Source organism: Cervus canadensis, chromosome X (assembly GCF_019320065.1).
Source record: "Cervus canadensis isolate Bull #8, Minnesota chromosome X, ASM1932006v1, whole genome shotgun sequence".
NCBI lineage: Eukaryota > Metazoa > Chordata > Mammalia > Artiodactyla > Cervidae > Cervus > Cervus canadensis.
In genome coordinates, this window is record NC_057419.1 from 48,724,587 (window position 1) to 48,741,497 (window position 16,911).

Consider the following 16,911-nt stretch of genomic DNA (forward strand, 5'->3'; position numbering starts at 1 on the left):
TTGAGGGCAAAAGTTGTAGACTGTATCAGGTTCCTGAACTATTCATTACGGATTGCCCATACCTACTTCCCCAACACACATCATTGGTTTTTTTTTTTTCTTTTTTTCTTTATTAGTTGGAGGCTAATTACTTCACAACATTTCAGTGGGTTTTGTCATACATTGACATGAATCAGCCATGGAGTTACATGTATTCCCCATCCCAATCCCCCCTCCCACCTCCCTTCCACCCGATTCCTCTGGGTCTTCCCAGTGCACCAGGCCCGAGCACTTGTCTCATGCATCCCACCTGGGCTGGTGATCCGTTTCACCATAGATAATATACATGCTGTTCTTTCAAAACATCCCACCCTCACCTTCTCCCACAGAGTTCAAAAGTCTGTTCTGTACTTCTGTGTCTCTTTTTCTGTTTTGCATATAGGGTTATCATTACCATCTTTCTAAATTCCATATATATGTGTTAGTATGCTGTAATGTTCTTTATCTTTCTGGCTTACTTCACTCTGTATAATGGGCTCCAGTTTCGTCCATCTCATTAGAACTGATTCAAATGAATTCTTTTTAATGGCTGAGTAATATTCCATGGTGTATATGTACCACAGCTTCCTTATCCATTCGTCTGCTGATGGGCATCTAGGTTGCTTCCATGTCCTGGCTATTATAAACAGTGCTGCAATGAACATTGGGGTGCACGTGTCTCTTTCAGATCTGGTTTCCTCAGTGCAACACACATCATTGTTAATAAATCCTTATTGAATTATTATACTTTGAGTGTTCATCTGTTCCTGTAGAAGACCTGATTAATATGGTCCTTCAATCATTTTTGTTAGATAGTCAGCTATTATTTCATCAGATATTGCTTCTGTTCATTCCCTCTCATCTTTTGGAACTACAATTATGTGTGTTAAACATTCTCATCATGTTCTTTTTAGTTCTACGATTTCTTGCATATTTTACATTCATTTATTTCCCATTCTGAATATTTTCTTGTAACCTATCTTTAAAATTACACTAATTAAATCTTCAGCTTTGTCTAAACTACTATAGAACCAATCCTTTAAAATTTTAATCTTGGTTATTGTGTTTCCCTCTTCTGGAAATTCCATTTGGATATTTTTGATAGTTTCTAGTTTTTTTTTTTTATTTTTATTTATTTATGCCTGTGCTGGGTCTTTGTTGCTGTACAGGGGCTTTCTCTAGTTACAGCCATCAGGGGCTACTCTCTAGTTATGGTGTTTTGGCTTCTCATTGCAATGATTTCCCTTGTTGTGGAGCATGGGTTCTATGAGGAACATGGGTTCTGAGAGCAGGCTTCAGTAGTTGCAGTAAGTGGGCTTAGTTGCCCTGTGACATGTGAAATCTTCCCAGACCAGGGATCGAACCCATGTTCCCTGTTTTGGCAGGCAGATTCCCAACCACATCACCAGGGAAGTCCTAGTTTCCAGTTCTTTGAGGAAATTCTCAATATTATCTCAAATACATTAAGCATAGTTTTTTTTTTTAATATATTTTATTTGTTGTACCCGGTCTTAGTTGCAGGATGTGGGATCTAGTTCCCCTACCAAGGATTGAACCGAGGTCCCCTGCATTGGAAGTGCAGAGTCCTAACCACTGGACCACTAGGGAAGTCCCGAAGCATAGTTATTTTAAAATCTACTGTATTCTGATAATGCCACCATCTAGATCCCTGGTTGAGTTGTTCCCATTGTCTGTTGATTTATGATAATATTTTGTATGTTTATGTGACTAGTTATATTTTATTCTGCATCTGATGATATATGTGAACAATTAAGGATCTAACTTGAGATCTAGGATGATGTTTTCTTCCTCCAGAAAGAATGTACATTTGCTTCTAGAAGTTGACCAGAGGCATTAGCAATGCCAGGTCATGTTAATTTGATTTCAAGACTTGGAGTGATTTAAAACTGAGTTTTGGGCTTCCCTGGTGGCTCAGTGGTAAAGAATCTGCCTTCCAATGCAGGAGAAGCGGGTTCAATCTCTGGGTTGGGCAGATCCCCTAGAGAAGGAAATAGCAATCTACTCCAGCATTCTTGCCTGGGAAATCCCATGGACAGAGGAGCCTGGCGGGCTACAGTCCTTGGGGTCACAAAAGAGTCAATGCCAGCAAAAACTGAGCTTCAATGCCTGTAAGATCAAATTTTATTGTTTTACACTATTTTTCTAGGGTGTAATCCTTGGATTCTCAACCCAAAATATGATTGTTATCAGAGATCTCCTCCTTGGCAGGGCACAAATCTGATTTTACCTCCTGGCTTATGAGCAAAAAGCTTTGCATCTTCTCTCCCCTCAGGGGGAAAATTTGTCCCAAATGCCCTGCTCATGCTTCAAAGTTTCATTCTTCTCCAGGTCTTAGATCCATGATTCTTCCTCATGTTGTTGAAGCTCCAATTCCTTTGAGCAAATGATTATATTTTTGCACAGCCGTCCTAATTGGCAGTGAAAGGGTTAGTCCTAATTACTTAGACTACTATTACAGAAGCTTTTAAATATAAATTGAATGGTTTATAAAATGGGTCTAAATGTTTTATCAGTCACTTCTATGAAGAACACTTCTCAACAACAGAATCTATTTAAATTTGGAGGATAAATAATTATTAAAATCTCTCAAACAGAAATTGCATATAGCTGTTTTAAGCATAAATCCAGATATAAAAAAATTATCCATGAAAGCAAAATTGAGGGTCTCATTAAAACATTTGAATGATTTCACTTGCAAGTTTTTACAAATTCAGTGTTTAAAAATCTATGTATTTTATTTTTTCCTTACAATTATATAACTTAAAGAAAAAATATATTTTTTAACCAAACACCATAAAAATGCCCCCAAAGCCTCTGTAGTTTACCCCATAGTGGTGAGTACCCACATTTGTCATGCAGGAGACCAGACTTTGATTCCCTGATGGGGAGGCATGGAAATCTTTTTGGGGCTTCCCTGCTGGCTCAGATGGTAAAGAATCTGCCTGCAATACAGGAGACACAGGTTTGATCCCTGGGTCAGGAAGGTCTCTGGGAGAAGGGTTTGGCTACTCCCTCCAGTATTCTTGCCTGGATAATCCCATGGACAGAGGATCCTGGTGTGCTACAGTCTGTGGGGTCACAAGGAGTTTCACATGACTGAGCAACTAACACTTTCAATATTTTCATGCAAATATTTCCACTGCATGAAAATAGTTGGTAAGGACTTTCCTACCAACACTTATTTCACATCCCCTTTTCCCTTCTAATAACACTCACTTTTCATCATAGAAGATGAAAATACAAAACTTTTTTTTCACATAGGTTTTGTTAAGGGATAAATGTGAGAGTTGGACTGTGAAGAAAGCTAAGCACTGAAAAATTGATGTTTTTGAACTGTGGTGTTGGAGAAGACTCTTGAGAGTCCCTTGGACTGCAAGGAGATCCAACCAGTCCATCCTAAAGGAGATCAGTCCTGGGTGTTCATTGGAAGGACTGATGCTGAAGCTGAAACTCCAATACTTTGGCCACCTCATGCGAAGAGTTGACTCATTGGAGAAGACCCTGATGCTGGGAGGGATTGGGGCAGGAGGAGAAGGGGACGACAGAGGATGAGATGGTTGGATGGCATCACCGACTCGATGGACATGAGTTCGAGTAAACTCAGGGAGCTTGTGATGGACAGGGAGGTCTGGCATGCTGCGATTCATGTGGTTGCAAAGAGTTGGACATGACTGAGCGACTGAACTGAACTGAAATCTACATGACTAAATGTTGGTTATTGGGAGGGACCTGAAGAGAAGACTCCCAGGAACTTGAAGGAAAGATTTGCCTTTCTAAGAAAAATCGATAAACCCAAGTCAATGTCCACTTTCTTCATTGGATGTGATACCTTCATTCCTTGTAATACCAGAACTGCTGCAGCTATGTATGACCATGACCAAATATTGCTGATATGCTGAGGATAATAGAATGGAAAGCTGGAAAGCACAAAGGCTCCAAAAACTTGTTGAGCTATTGAACCAACCCGGAACGTGTCTACTGTTGTATTTCTGACTATACCAGAAAACAAAGGTCCCTAGTATTTCAGCTCATCTTATTTGAATCTTCTGTTTCTTGCCACCTGGATGCTAATAGCGCTATAGTGGTTTTAAAGCATGGTCCCCAAAGTATTTGACATGTATTGAATGTCAAATACTATAGAAAGATAGGCAGCTTCTAGAAGCTGGAAAGGCAAGGAAATGGATTCTCCCTTGAGCCTCCAAAGGGAATGTAGCTCTACAGGCTCATTTTAGATTTCTGAACTTTGTGCTGCCTTAAGTCACAAAACTTATGATAATTTGTTACAGCAACAAGAGTAAACTAATACAGTGATTAAGAATTTGGGTGCTGCTATCAGCCTCTCAAGTTTAAATCCTTCTACTTCTCACTGGATATGAGACCTTGGGCAAATTAAACTCTCTACCCTGCAGTTTCATCTCGAAAAATGGGATGATGGTAACAGGACCAAACCTGTTGAGTTGTCATGGGTTTAAATGAGAAACTACTTAGGAATATCTGAAGCTTCACAATTTAAAAATAAATGTAACCATTGTTCTGCTAGTATTCATAATTTAGTATATTTGTACCTTCTCTCCTATAAATCAAAGTTGTTTTTTTTTTTTACATAGTCATGGAGGAGGAAGGGTGTGAGAGCCTCTACCTACAGCATCTTATTTGATGCCACAAGCAGTCATAAAATAAGTATAATTTTGTTATCATAAGGGAAAACTGAGGCTATGGGAGGTTAATTTTTTCAAGTGACATAGCTAGTAAGAAGACAAATCAAAGCAGCTTATTCACCATTGCATTCACTACATTTATTTGCTGGATGATGCACAAATATGTGCAAATAACCACTGCAGTGGGCACTCCTAAATAATGAGGATTCTAGACAGACTGACACTAGGTCACCCTATCTTGACCCTCACTGGCACAGATGCTAGCTCTTTAAGAGCAAACTGTGGTTTCCAGAAAGGCTGGAGGCAACGGAGAGAGACACCCAGTCGCAGGAGCCCTGCAGGAAAGTGGTGATGGCGGGGCTGGGATGAGGGGAAAGGAAGGTGGTGCCACTGCGAGGACGCAAAGGCGGGGCCTGCGTGGGGAACGCCCCGGGCCATGAACGGGGGCGGGGCCTCCCCCGAGGCCAGTGCGCGGCCGCGGAGCCTGACCCGCCCATAGCTCCGCCCCCCGGGAGACTCGGCGCCACCATGGAGGAGTACCATCGCCCCTGCGACGAGGTACCGCCCCTCCGCCGCCCCCGAGCGACCCCCGCCCCCGCCCGTTTCGGCGCTTTGTCTTGGCAGGGTGGTCTCCTGGCACCCGGCAGCCAGGAGAGTTGGGGTGCAGCGTCCTCCGTGCCCGGGTCCTCTCCACAGGGCCTGGGATCCGCCCCACCCTTCCCCGGCCCCCGACCCCCGACCCCGAGGCCTTGAGGGTGTGCTGAGACTCGGGATGGCAGGGGCGACTGGGAGCGCTGGGGGCTGGCAGTGGGGTCGGGGCCGAAGGTTGGAAGCCTTGACTTGGGGTGCGTGGGGTGGCGGGAGCCGCCCGTCTACAGGGCGGGCCTTGGGAACCGGTCTTCCTGGCTGCTTCCTCCGCCCCTTGGTGTCCCCAAAGCAGGTGCCACATCCCTGCCAAGCGAGGCCTTGGTGGCAGAGCCGCTCGCCCTCCCGGGCACTCTCGCTGGGGTGGTTTGGAAGGAGGTACTTTATGGATTAGGAGCCCTTGCTTATTGACTCAGGCTTCCCAAAACCTCACCAGAAGCCCGTGATGTCAATTGTCATCTTCCTGTTACCCACGGGGGGGGGGGGGCGGACTGTGACTTTCATGGCGCCTAAGGCAAAGTTAGAACTGCCAGAAATGACAGCCGCTCCACTTGAACCCAGACCTCTGACTACACAGCTACAACTCTGGCCTCACTTTAACCAGGAGGAGGATGAGGCCTCTTGGATCCCAGCATAACCTGTGACAGGGCAGAACAAAGACATTTTCTGTCCAGTGGTAGCCACAGGTGGATGGTGCCATGAAATAAAACTAGGCAGGTGCATGGTGGAGGTACAGCATAAAATGGTGTATTATTAGACCCCTGGAAGGGCTCTGGACCATTCATCTTTAGGATGTGGGCTTTTGCAGAAGCTAAGATCACATTTAAACTCATTACTTCTATGATGCAGGTGGCATACACACTTCAAGGTTAGTGGTTTTCTTATTTTAGAAATTGAAGCATAAGCAATTTCATTCTCAAGGCATATCCCATGAAAGCACCAGTCTCCTGACTCCTGAGAGGGTTCTGTACTGCGGTACCCCCTAAATGCCTGTATTTTAAAAGAAATAAAATTACCTGTGTTACCATGGCCATCCAGTACAACCTGATTCCCTGGTGACCTTCCAAGTTGAATGGAAATGGACATCATTTAGTTTGTAGACCACTTTTGAAAATAGATAAGGACCTTATGTGAAGGTAAAATTATTTTAATAGGGGCAATTGTGACACCTGTTTTCATGATTATTCTGATGATTTAGGATGTTGTTGGGGAATTATCTGGTATAATTTAAATAAGTTGAAAATATTTTAAATCTGTACTCAACAAAATACTTATTTTCAGAATTTACTTGGTCTTTGAACTATTTTGTTGTATAGTGGGATTTACAAACATGCTGATGTTATAAAGCACCTAAAAAATGTCTCCATGGAAACAAGTCATGTACTACCTGAAATGTTTTGGTTTAGATTGTGATTTTATCACATAACCTAGTTCTTAACTTTAGGACATTTATTAGTCATTAATAGTTGCTTTTAACTCAAGATTGTATCAGGCCACTCCCCAAGAAAGACGAAGTTGCCAGACCTGTTGTATTATGGGCATAGATTAAAGGTCTAAATATTATTTATATGTTATAAAGTGACAGTAATTTGGAATGATCAAGTATTTTCATAAACGTCAACTCAGGAAAGCCACATAACTTGCCAAGCATAAGTTAAGAACAAAATTCAAACTTATCAGCATTCATTTTTCATGGCCCCCCTCATTATTATTTAGTCACAACTATTTCCTGTATACTGATAACACATCATATGTCTATCTCCTGTTTCCTGAGCTTTACAACACAATGATCTGCAGTCTGGGTGTTCATCAGAATCACCAGGAAAGCACTTTTTTTTTCTTGTGCTGCCCATATCTTTGTAAAAAAACTTTATTTTATATTGGAGTATAAGTTGATTTACAGTGTTATGTTAGTTTTAGGTGTACAACAAAATGATTTAGTTATACATATATGTATTCTTTTTTTTATATATGTATTCTTTTTCAGATTCTTGTCCCATATAGGTTATTATAGAATATTAACTTGAGTTCTCTGTGCTATATAATAGGTTCTTGTGGATTATCTGTTTTATATATAGTAGTGTGTATATGGGTGCTCACGTGCTCAGTCATGTCTGACACTTTTGCGACCCTATGGGCTGTAGCTCACCAGACTCCTCTGCCCATGGAATTTTCCAGGCAAGAATACTGGAGTGGGATGCCATTTCCTCCTCCAGGGGATCTTCCCAATCCAGGGATGGAACCCTCATCTCTTGCGTCTGCTGTGTTGGCAGGCGGATTCTTTACCACTAGCACCACCTGGGAAGCCCCATATGAGTAAAGTGCTTTAAAAAACATGTTGCCTAGGCTCTGCCTGAAATCTAGTAAGTAAAAAATCTCCAGGGAGGTAGGTGGCATGGCATTTTGCGATTTTAAAGATCAAGGTGGGATTAGTAGCCTCAGTAGTCTTAATGCTCCTTTTCGCTGTGGTCCCGTCACTAATACCTGTCTAGGCCAGCCTAGGGTATTCTGTATGGCGTCGTAGCTCCCAGGAGAAGGAAGTCTGTGTTGCAAGCAACTCTATCTTCTGTTTTCCATCTTTAGGTTGGCTTCAATGCTGATGAAGCCCACAATATCGTTAAAGAGGTGAGTTACATATCTTGTTTATCTTGAAGATTGATGCATTGGTTGAAATTTTTTAAAACTGTGTTTTCACTTTCAGTACAAAGTTAAAAGCCTGAGTATTCAAACAAGATTTTTAATGTTCATTCACTAATTCTTGATAGGGGTGCTTCTGTGTTTGTTACGTTGCATGCTGTCAGTCATATTGTACGCTGTCAGGCATCTGAGGGCTTACCCTGAAAGGGATATTTAAGTGTTGATCTAGAATATTGGCTTGCTGTCTTCTAAAGCTGATTCTCTATCTTTTGAATAAAATAACTTTTATTCCAATGGGGCCAAATATTATTCTAAATGTTTAATAGTTCAGAATCACATATTAGAACTTTGTAGCCAGGAATATTTCATTATTAAAACAAAATGCAGGGACTTGCCTAGCAGTCCAGTGGTTAAGATTTTGCCTTCCAGTGCAGGGGGCATGGGTTTGATTCTCTCTCAAAAAAATAGAAGTAATATTGTAACAAATACAATATAGAGTTAAAAATACTAAACCACCTTAAAATTAATTTTTTAAAATGAAATCATGATTTAAAAAATGCAGAGTTTTCCATCCTTTGACAATGCAGAAGCACAAATGAGGGCATTGGGGAGGTGGAAGATAGCATGGATCATGGGAGGGCAGGAGTGATAGGAGCCTCATTTTTCAAAGTGCAAAGTCAAGAAAGACTGTCCTTGCTGGATGGAACATGAAGCAAAGGATGCTGAGGTATTGGAGGAGTCTTTTCAGTGGTACCTGCTTCTTTACACACATTATGAACCACATGAAAAGACTAAAGAGTGACTAGAAGGAGAATCAAATACCACCTTTGTTATTGGTTAAAAACTAGATTAAAGATTGGGGCTTCCCTGGTGGCTCTGTGGTCAAGAATCCACCTGCCAATTCAGGAGATGTGGGTGTGATCCCTGGGTTGGGAAGATCCCGTGGAGGAGGAAATGGCAACCCACTCCAGTATTCTTGCCTGGGAAATTCCATGGACAGAAGAGCCTGGTGGGCTACAGTCCATGGGGTTTCAAAAGAGGCACGACTGAGGGACTGAACAACAACGAGAAGATTAGAGATGGGAGCTTGTTTTTCAAACTGCGTACCGGTTCAGTTCAGACCTCTGAAGAGGCATCCAGGGAACAGTTAGAGTCAGCAGAAACACTTAACCAGGTTGGTGCCTTTCATCGGTTTGGGTGAAGAGGGAAGGAGAAACCCAATACTAAAGTCCAAGGCATTTGGAGACTGGCTGTCCCAGATGAGAAGGGTGGAGCACCAGCAGGTAACTCGCTCCCCCTCCATGGGGTGATCAGGAAAAATCCTCTGTGTGGAAGGAAACATCCAGAGTAGAAAAGAAACATGCTCCTAATGGTGTAAATATACTGAAGTAAAAATAGTGAATTCACTATATTGAGGGGACATGGTTGGGGGGCAGGAGGTGGCAGGTGGTCACAGGGAACTAAATTTTCATAACAATAAAAACATTATCTGGAGATATGTAAGGGACCCTTAAGAGATTTAAAAAACCAGTTGTACCCTAAAAGTGTTTGCTCTGCAGAAGGGGGCTAAGGATAGAGGGGGAAGTAGGGAGGAAAGGATTTTTACTTTTCATTGTAAACTCTTCTGTTGGATTTTCAACCCATCGGTGCATGGGTTACTTAAATAGTTTATTCAGGTAAAAGAACCGTGCTTCTTAAAATGTGATACACATACTTAGTGGTGGCCAGGTGGTTCTAGAAGCAGCCACAAGTGTGTTTTAGGGCATAAGTTTTACTTCTATACTTGCAAGAAGGAGTTAAGTAATATAAATAACTGTTTTCAAATAGGGATAACAAATGGATACAAATGGATACACTACCGAGTCAAAAACAAGCTTCATTTGAAATTTTCATATGAAATAGGAGACTTGAAAAACATCTCAGGTTTCCCACAGGTGGCATTTAGCTACTACCCTATTCTCTTTCCTCTCCCTGAGCCAACTCTGTTTGCTATTGAGGCATTAAAAAGTTGATGGAGAGAGGTGTGGGAGGGAGGGAAGGTGGATAGAGAGTGGGGTGGGGAGAGAACGCTAGTGAAAACATTTCAGCACTTCCCAGATGACTATAATTTCAGTAGGCATTTTTGTTTTTCTTATCTTTTGCCACTCTCATTATTTTCTTAGAGTCCTTGCTCTGAGCTCCTCTGCTAATATATTTTTCCTGCTAAAGTCTTAGAGTCACTCACTCATCAGTGATACACATATATTTTATTCATTGTCAGTAACAGAATTTGCCACAAACACATTTTGGTAGAAAAAGTGGGTTACAAATGGAATTAACTTGGAGCTTAATCTAAAGTACATTTGATTCAGGATGTCCAGAGAGTATATCAACACCAATATTACTTCAACAGCAATCATCCATGGAGTGCCTGCTAGAGCCCAACTTCTGAGTTTGGCCCTGTGAATACAGAGCAGGTTAAGGACCTCATTATCTAGTAGGTCTCCTGGTTAATGGTAATGAAGAGGCTAAATGTTAATTAATAGTAATTAGCAGGGTTATTTACAATGGCAGCCACAGGCCCTGGATGTTTCTGTTGTTTCGAACAGAACCTGAAGTGGTTCTATTAGATCATGTGAAAGGGAACAAGGGCTTTTGTTTCTCATTAAGGTATGGCGGTCTAGGGAGAGGCAGAGGCTTCCCAAAGACTGTCAGCTTGGGAATGGTAAAGCCAAAATGAAATTGCTGGCCCACTGACCCTTGGGCCACTGACTCTCCTAACTCTTCATGTTATTGAACATCCTGGGAGAATAATTTGAGCCATTTTACTTTCTTCAGTCCTTCTACATTTCTTTTTTTTTTTTTAATCCCTCTAAATTTCATTTCTCTTTTTACATTTCATGATTAGTGAAGATATACTATCCAGCTTAGGATTCCATATTAATTAATGCCTCTTGCAGGCATGCTCTTCACTGAGCCACCAGGGAAGCCCATTAATGTCTCTGCATGCATGCTCAGTCGTGTCCAGCTCTTTGTTACCCCTTGGACCATAGCCTGCCAGGCTCCTCTGTCCATGGGATTTTCCAGGCAAGAATACTGGAGTGGGTTGCCATCTCCTCCTCCAGAGGATCTTCCTGACCCAGGGATTGAACCCGCATCTCCTGCATTGGCAGGTGGATTCTTTACCACTGAGCCACCTGGGAAGCTATTAATGCCTGTACTATAGTCCAGTTGTAGTTAATGAAAGCTCTGCACCTGTGTGTCTGTCTTATTAAGCTGATTCTATGAATGAACTGAATAAATGCTTTACTCTCCTGACTCTGTCACTTGAATTAAAAATAGTAGCAGCCAAATAAGTCAAGAGAAAGACAAATACTATATGATCTCACTTATATGTGGAATCTGAAAAACCCCAAACTCATAGAAGCAGTAGAATGATAATTGTCACGGGGTGGGGAAAATGTCAGTCAGAGGGTACAAACTTCTAGTTATAAGATGAATAAGGGACTTCCCTGGTGGTCCAGTGGTGGGAATCTGCCTGCCAATGCAGGGGACACGGGTTTGATCCCTGGTCTGGGAAGATTCCATATGCCATGGGGCAACTAAGCCCTGGTGCCACAACTACTGAGCCTGCACTCGAGCCTATAAGAGAAGCCACCGCAACAAGAAACCCTCACATCGCAGCTAGAGAGCATCCCCCACTCAGCGCAACCAGAGAAAGCCCAGGGGCAGCAACGAAGACCAAAAACACCGAGAAAATAATAATTAATTTTTAAAAATGCATATGTTCTGAGGATCTAATATACACTATGGTGCCTATAGTTAACAGTGCTAAAGGTTGCTAAAGTAGATCTTCAGTGTTCTCAACATACACACACACAAACTACATGAGGAAGTGAATGTGTTAACTAACCTTATTGTGGCAGTTGTTTCATAATATAACATGTCAGATCATCACATGGTATACCTTAAACTTATACAATGTTGTGTGCCAATTATATCTCAATAAAACTGGAAAAATAACAGCAATAATGATATGACAATAATAATGTCTGTCATTACTTACGTGTTTACTCTGTGGCAGTCACTGTGTCTGGGCACGTGGCTTTCCTTCCCTCACTACATCAAAAACAACTTGCTAAGATGAGGCTGTTATCCCTACTTTAAGGATTAGGAAAATAGGGGTTTCAAGAGATTAAGTCACTTGCAAAAGGTCACACAAGGGTGGGAGAGGTGACCTTAAAACCTAAGACTGTGATGCTACACCAGTATCATCAAGTATCAGAAGTGGATGCTAGTAAACACTGTGGGAAAATATTTAACTGTCTGTTTCTAGAGCACCTGAAAAGTAGTGTTAGTTGATGATTCACTTTTAGTGGTAGGTGTGCTTGCTTTTTGATAGCTAAGCAGTTACCTAATATGGATGAAAATATTACTATACATGAGAAATATATTTTTTCATTGGTCTCCTTTGTTTCTAGCATCTGAAACCTAGGTCAAATCCCAGCTGTTGCAAAGCCGTTCTTTAACTAATTGATATCACCCTTTTAAAATCACCCCTCTCATAATCATTTTACAACATAACTTATCACCCTTGATTGGTCTTCCTTGTGTGATAGAGTTCTTTTATTAGCTTCTCTGCTAGGCTGTTGAGTTCTTTACAGTAGAGGCCATGTCACATTTATCTTTATATGGCCTGTAATATCTCAGAGTCAGATAACGCATGCAGAAATGCTTTGAAAATTCTCCAACAGTTAGAGATAATGCATAATAAATATTTACCAGATGCATATTTTCTAAAATGTTTTATTGGGTTATAAGTATATTTTATATTTTGAATAAGTTTTTTTCTGCGATATGTGTATAATTGTCCTCTGCCCTTTTAGTGTATAGATGGGGTCTTGGGAGGTGAAGACTATAATCAGAACAATATCAACCAATGGACTGCAAGCATAGTGGAACAATCCTTAGCACATCTGGTTAAGTTGGGAAAAGCTTATAAGTATATTGGTAAGTATTGGTGTCCTTCCTCATTAGTTTACTCACTTCGTCTCTGTGGTTTTCTCTGAATTTAGAGAATGTAAATGAATGATAGACCCTCAAGTTGGATACTAATAGGGTGTGAAGGGTTTTTGACTTATTCATCCCCAAATAAGCTGTGATAATACCTGAAAGATGGAGATCTCTTGCTACTCAAAAGCAGTTTGGGCTCCTGCCAGCCATCTACTTGTCTTGGTAGCATCACCTTTTACATTTGCACCGGTTATTTTCACTGAAACCGCCTCAGCCCTACTGTCTTTTCAGTGGTGCCTTGCTTCCTTACCTGTGGGATTGTGAGGTGACACATAATATTGATTTTCTTTGTTTCTGTGTCTGAATTATGCCTATGGGACAAGGCACATGATTTGGCCCACATTTTTCCTGTGGTACAATTACCATTGGTTATGGCACTGGGCAACAAACAGACTGGATCCAGTGGGGTCTCAATTGCGGTAATAAATCAGCAAAATGAGAGACTTATGTTTTTCAATCGATTCACTGAATGCTTTGTTTTCTGTTATTTATTTATATAGCATTTACTGCTCTGAACTCAAACACTTACTTTTCCTTTTAAGTGTTCTCACCCTGCATCTTTATTTTTAGTGACCTGCGCAGTGGTCCAGAGGAGTCCATATGGCTTTCACACAGCCAGCTCATGTTTTTGGGACACCACATCTGATGGTAAGAGACTTTGCATGTGCATGCTAAGTCACTTCAGTTGTGTCCAACTGTATGTGACCCCATGGACTGTAGCCCACCAAGTTCCTTTGTCTATGGGATTTCCCAGGCAAGAATACTAGAGTGGGTTGCCATTTCCTAGTCCAGGGGATCTTCCTGCCCCAGGGATCGAACCCACATCTCTTATGTCTCTTGCAATGGCAGGCAGGTTCTTTACCACTAGCACCACCTGGGAAGCCCTAAGAGACTTTAAGCTGACTCAAACAAAATCCAACTTCTAGCAAAGTTAAATAGTGGTCCTTGTTATGAAATCTTTATTTATCTCTACTTAAATTCCCACAAGACTTGATCAACAGAATTGCTTTATACCTAGTGGCAAGTCGGCTATCAGACAAATCGGAAATGGGAAGAGCTAATGGGTTACAGGAAATATGATATTAAAACCTATGAAAAATGTATATATATTCCTGGTAATTTTGATGTTTTGATGTTTCTGAGTCCTTTTGTTGTGTATTTTCAGGAACCTGCACTGTAAGATGGGAGAACCGAACCATGAACTGTATCGTCAACGTTTTTGCCATTGCTATTGTCCTGTAGCTGGCTAAAAATACTCGGCCAAAGCCATTAACCTAAGAATTTGTCAGTGTATCCTTTCTAAAAAGAGTAACAGTTACTTATTCATATGCTAGATGACAAGTGTGCAATATGCTTCAAAACTATCAACAAAAACTGAATAGTGCAAGCAAGCAGTCTCGTAGGAAGTTGGCAGATTTTCTTATCTTCCATACAGAATCATTTAAATAGGGAAAACTTAATGTTAGCAAAAAACAAATATAGAACTATGGCATGACATGAAAATACACTCTTAAATTTACACCAGCTTTTCACTAACAATATATACGTAAGGAGATGGGGAAATCAATGCAGATAATTAAATTTTCTTTCAGCTAGAAAAGTTAACAGGGATAAATATACGAACAAAAATGCTGCAAGGATAAATGTGGAGAAAATGATAAAAATCAGTTAATGCTTAGTTTTTTATTTCTCCTTCTCAGTTGTATGTATGATTTAGTGGAAAGTAATCCCATCCTTTTTTTTTTCTTCATCAACTAGTAGCAACTGTTATTATTAACTTATTTACCTTTTCTGAGAATAGTTAAATCATTTCTTAAAATTCTTAGATTTACATCTGAGGGCGAATTGAATTGGGTAACCTGAATTCCCTAGGCAAACAAAATTAGTTACAGCATATGATGAAAGTATAAGACTCTAACAGCTGCCTTACAATTCATTCATTCCAGATGGAAGAAGCATTTATTGAATGTCTATTATGAGCTATTTCTCTGCTAATCATAGTTATCAATATGCTGTTCAAACTTTCTTTTGGTACCTAGTCAGTTGGACAACATTTATGTCTAGGAAAGAGGAAAAAATGTTGTTTTACAAGAGAGGAAAAAAGTGAGTCTGGTTATCCAAGTAGGAATAAGCAAATGAAAAACACTTATTACTGACAGAGAATTATTGATGTAGTTTTAAGAATGGCTCCTAGCAAGCAAAAAACTGCATAAAATATGCAACTCTTAGTTAAAGGCCTTATTATCAGTCTAATACATAAGTAGTAAATTTCATCATTGCTTTAGTTACAATCATCTGTAAATAATTTTAAGTACTTATGAGGGGTTCAAATTGAGTAAAGTTTAAAAGTATACAATCATTAGCAGGTTATTGAATATCTCAGGGCATATGAAATGTAGTTAAATTTGTGGAAAAAATAACTGATAAAAAATTAGGGTACACAGCTGGCCACCAAATGCAAAGTCAATCTGCTATTTAACCTTGAAAACAAAATCAGTTTTGCATATTACCACTAATACATGTAGGGAGTGGAACCATGAGTCATTGAATTCCAGGGGGAAAGGAAGGCTTAGTGTTGACAGCGTTGAGAGAGTATTCTTGTAGGCATGCTATGTGCATGTTTGATATTTTGCTGAGTAACAATTATTGTTCTGTGTTGAAGATGATGATTAAGAAAATACAAGGATAGAGTTTAATGCAGTGATCTACACTTTGGCACATTAAATTTTTCAGTCATTACTTTTATGTTAGTTTACGCTGCTGGCTTTGGTGCCCTTGAAGATTATAATAGTGACCAAAATATATCTGTGCAGTTAAGGCTCGCTTTTGACTATTGTTATTGAAGCCTGATTTTAAGAGAATAATAATCAAAAATACCTCGTGAACTTGCTATCTGTTCTGTTTCTAGTTAAAATGTAATAAAGATTATCTTCCTGCACTGTACGTTTGCTTCTGGATGATCTTTGAATAAGAAATGACATCGTCTTTAAGAAATTCTAAATAATAAGAATGGGGACGTGAAATGAATGTTGGACCACAGAGATACACTGTACAGAATAAATGCCATTAAAATAGCAACCCAAACACTGGTGTTCACCAGTGTTAACATAAATAACAGCTCCTATTTTATGCCTTCTATTATTTTTTAACAAAAAATTATTTTAAAAAGCAGTATAAAATATATTCTGTAACTATTTATTAGCTTTTAATAACTATTTGTGGCAAGGAATTTTGTCCTATTTGTTAACTTGCAATTGAGTTGTTGCTGTTTTGTGTTTTTTTAATTAAGGACTTTAAGTATGTAAAATTAGGGTATTCAGCTGTAAGTACTAACTTGGATTTTGGTAAAGCTATGATTTTATGTTTGTAAAGTACCAGTATATAGCCCTAAATGATGGCAACATCTCATTACATTTTCTCTGATAAGAAGTACTTTTTTGCTCTTCTTTCCAAGTTGGGTGTTATCTAATTATGAGTCACCAAAAGCATTTTCATCACCTACAGTCGTCATCACATTTTAGAGGTAATCTTACGATGCTGCGGATTGTATTTTTAAAGTTTGAGTAAAAAACTATGTCTATCCTTGATAACAGGTTTTTAAAAGTGGGATAAAAATCTGTGATTTTTTTTTTTTTTGTGGTAAAGGAATTAGGTCTTTTTTTTTTAATAACAGACACCAAAGAAAAGTTTGAGAGATGAATTGAAAATTTCACCCCATGCACTAGAATCTGCCCAAAGGGAACTTGTTTTATATTCAGAGGTAGAGTTATATTTGTGGCTAAAGAGGTTTATAGTTTCAGTGTCTAATAATTCAATAAAATTGACCTTTGCATATTTACTAAATTCCCTATAAAAGTATCTTAAGCATTCAGCCTTTCCA

General features: G+C 39.9%; 1 protein-coding gene across 1 annotated transcript; it reads left to right on the forward strand.

Annotated features, from left to right (window-relative positions):
• Window positions 1-5,156: 5,156 nt before the first annotated feature.
• On the forward strand, window positions 5,157-15,974 carry DYNLT3 (dynein light chain Tctex-type 3). Its single transcript, XM_043459396.1, has 5 exons — window positions 5,157-5,255; window positions 7,926-7,967; window positions 12,845-12,968; window positions 13,602-13,679; window positions 14,197-15,974. Exons 1-5 carry the CDS (start codon window positions 5,226-5,228, stop codon window positions 14,271-14,273), a joined length of 351 nt encoding a protein of 116 aa, XP_043315331.1. The 5' UTR covers window positions 5,157-5,225; the 3' UTR covers window positions 14,274-15,974.
• The last annotated feature ends 937 nt before the right edge of the window (window positions 15,975-16,911 follow it).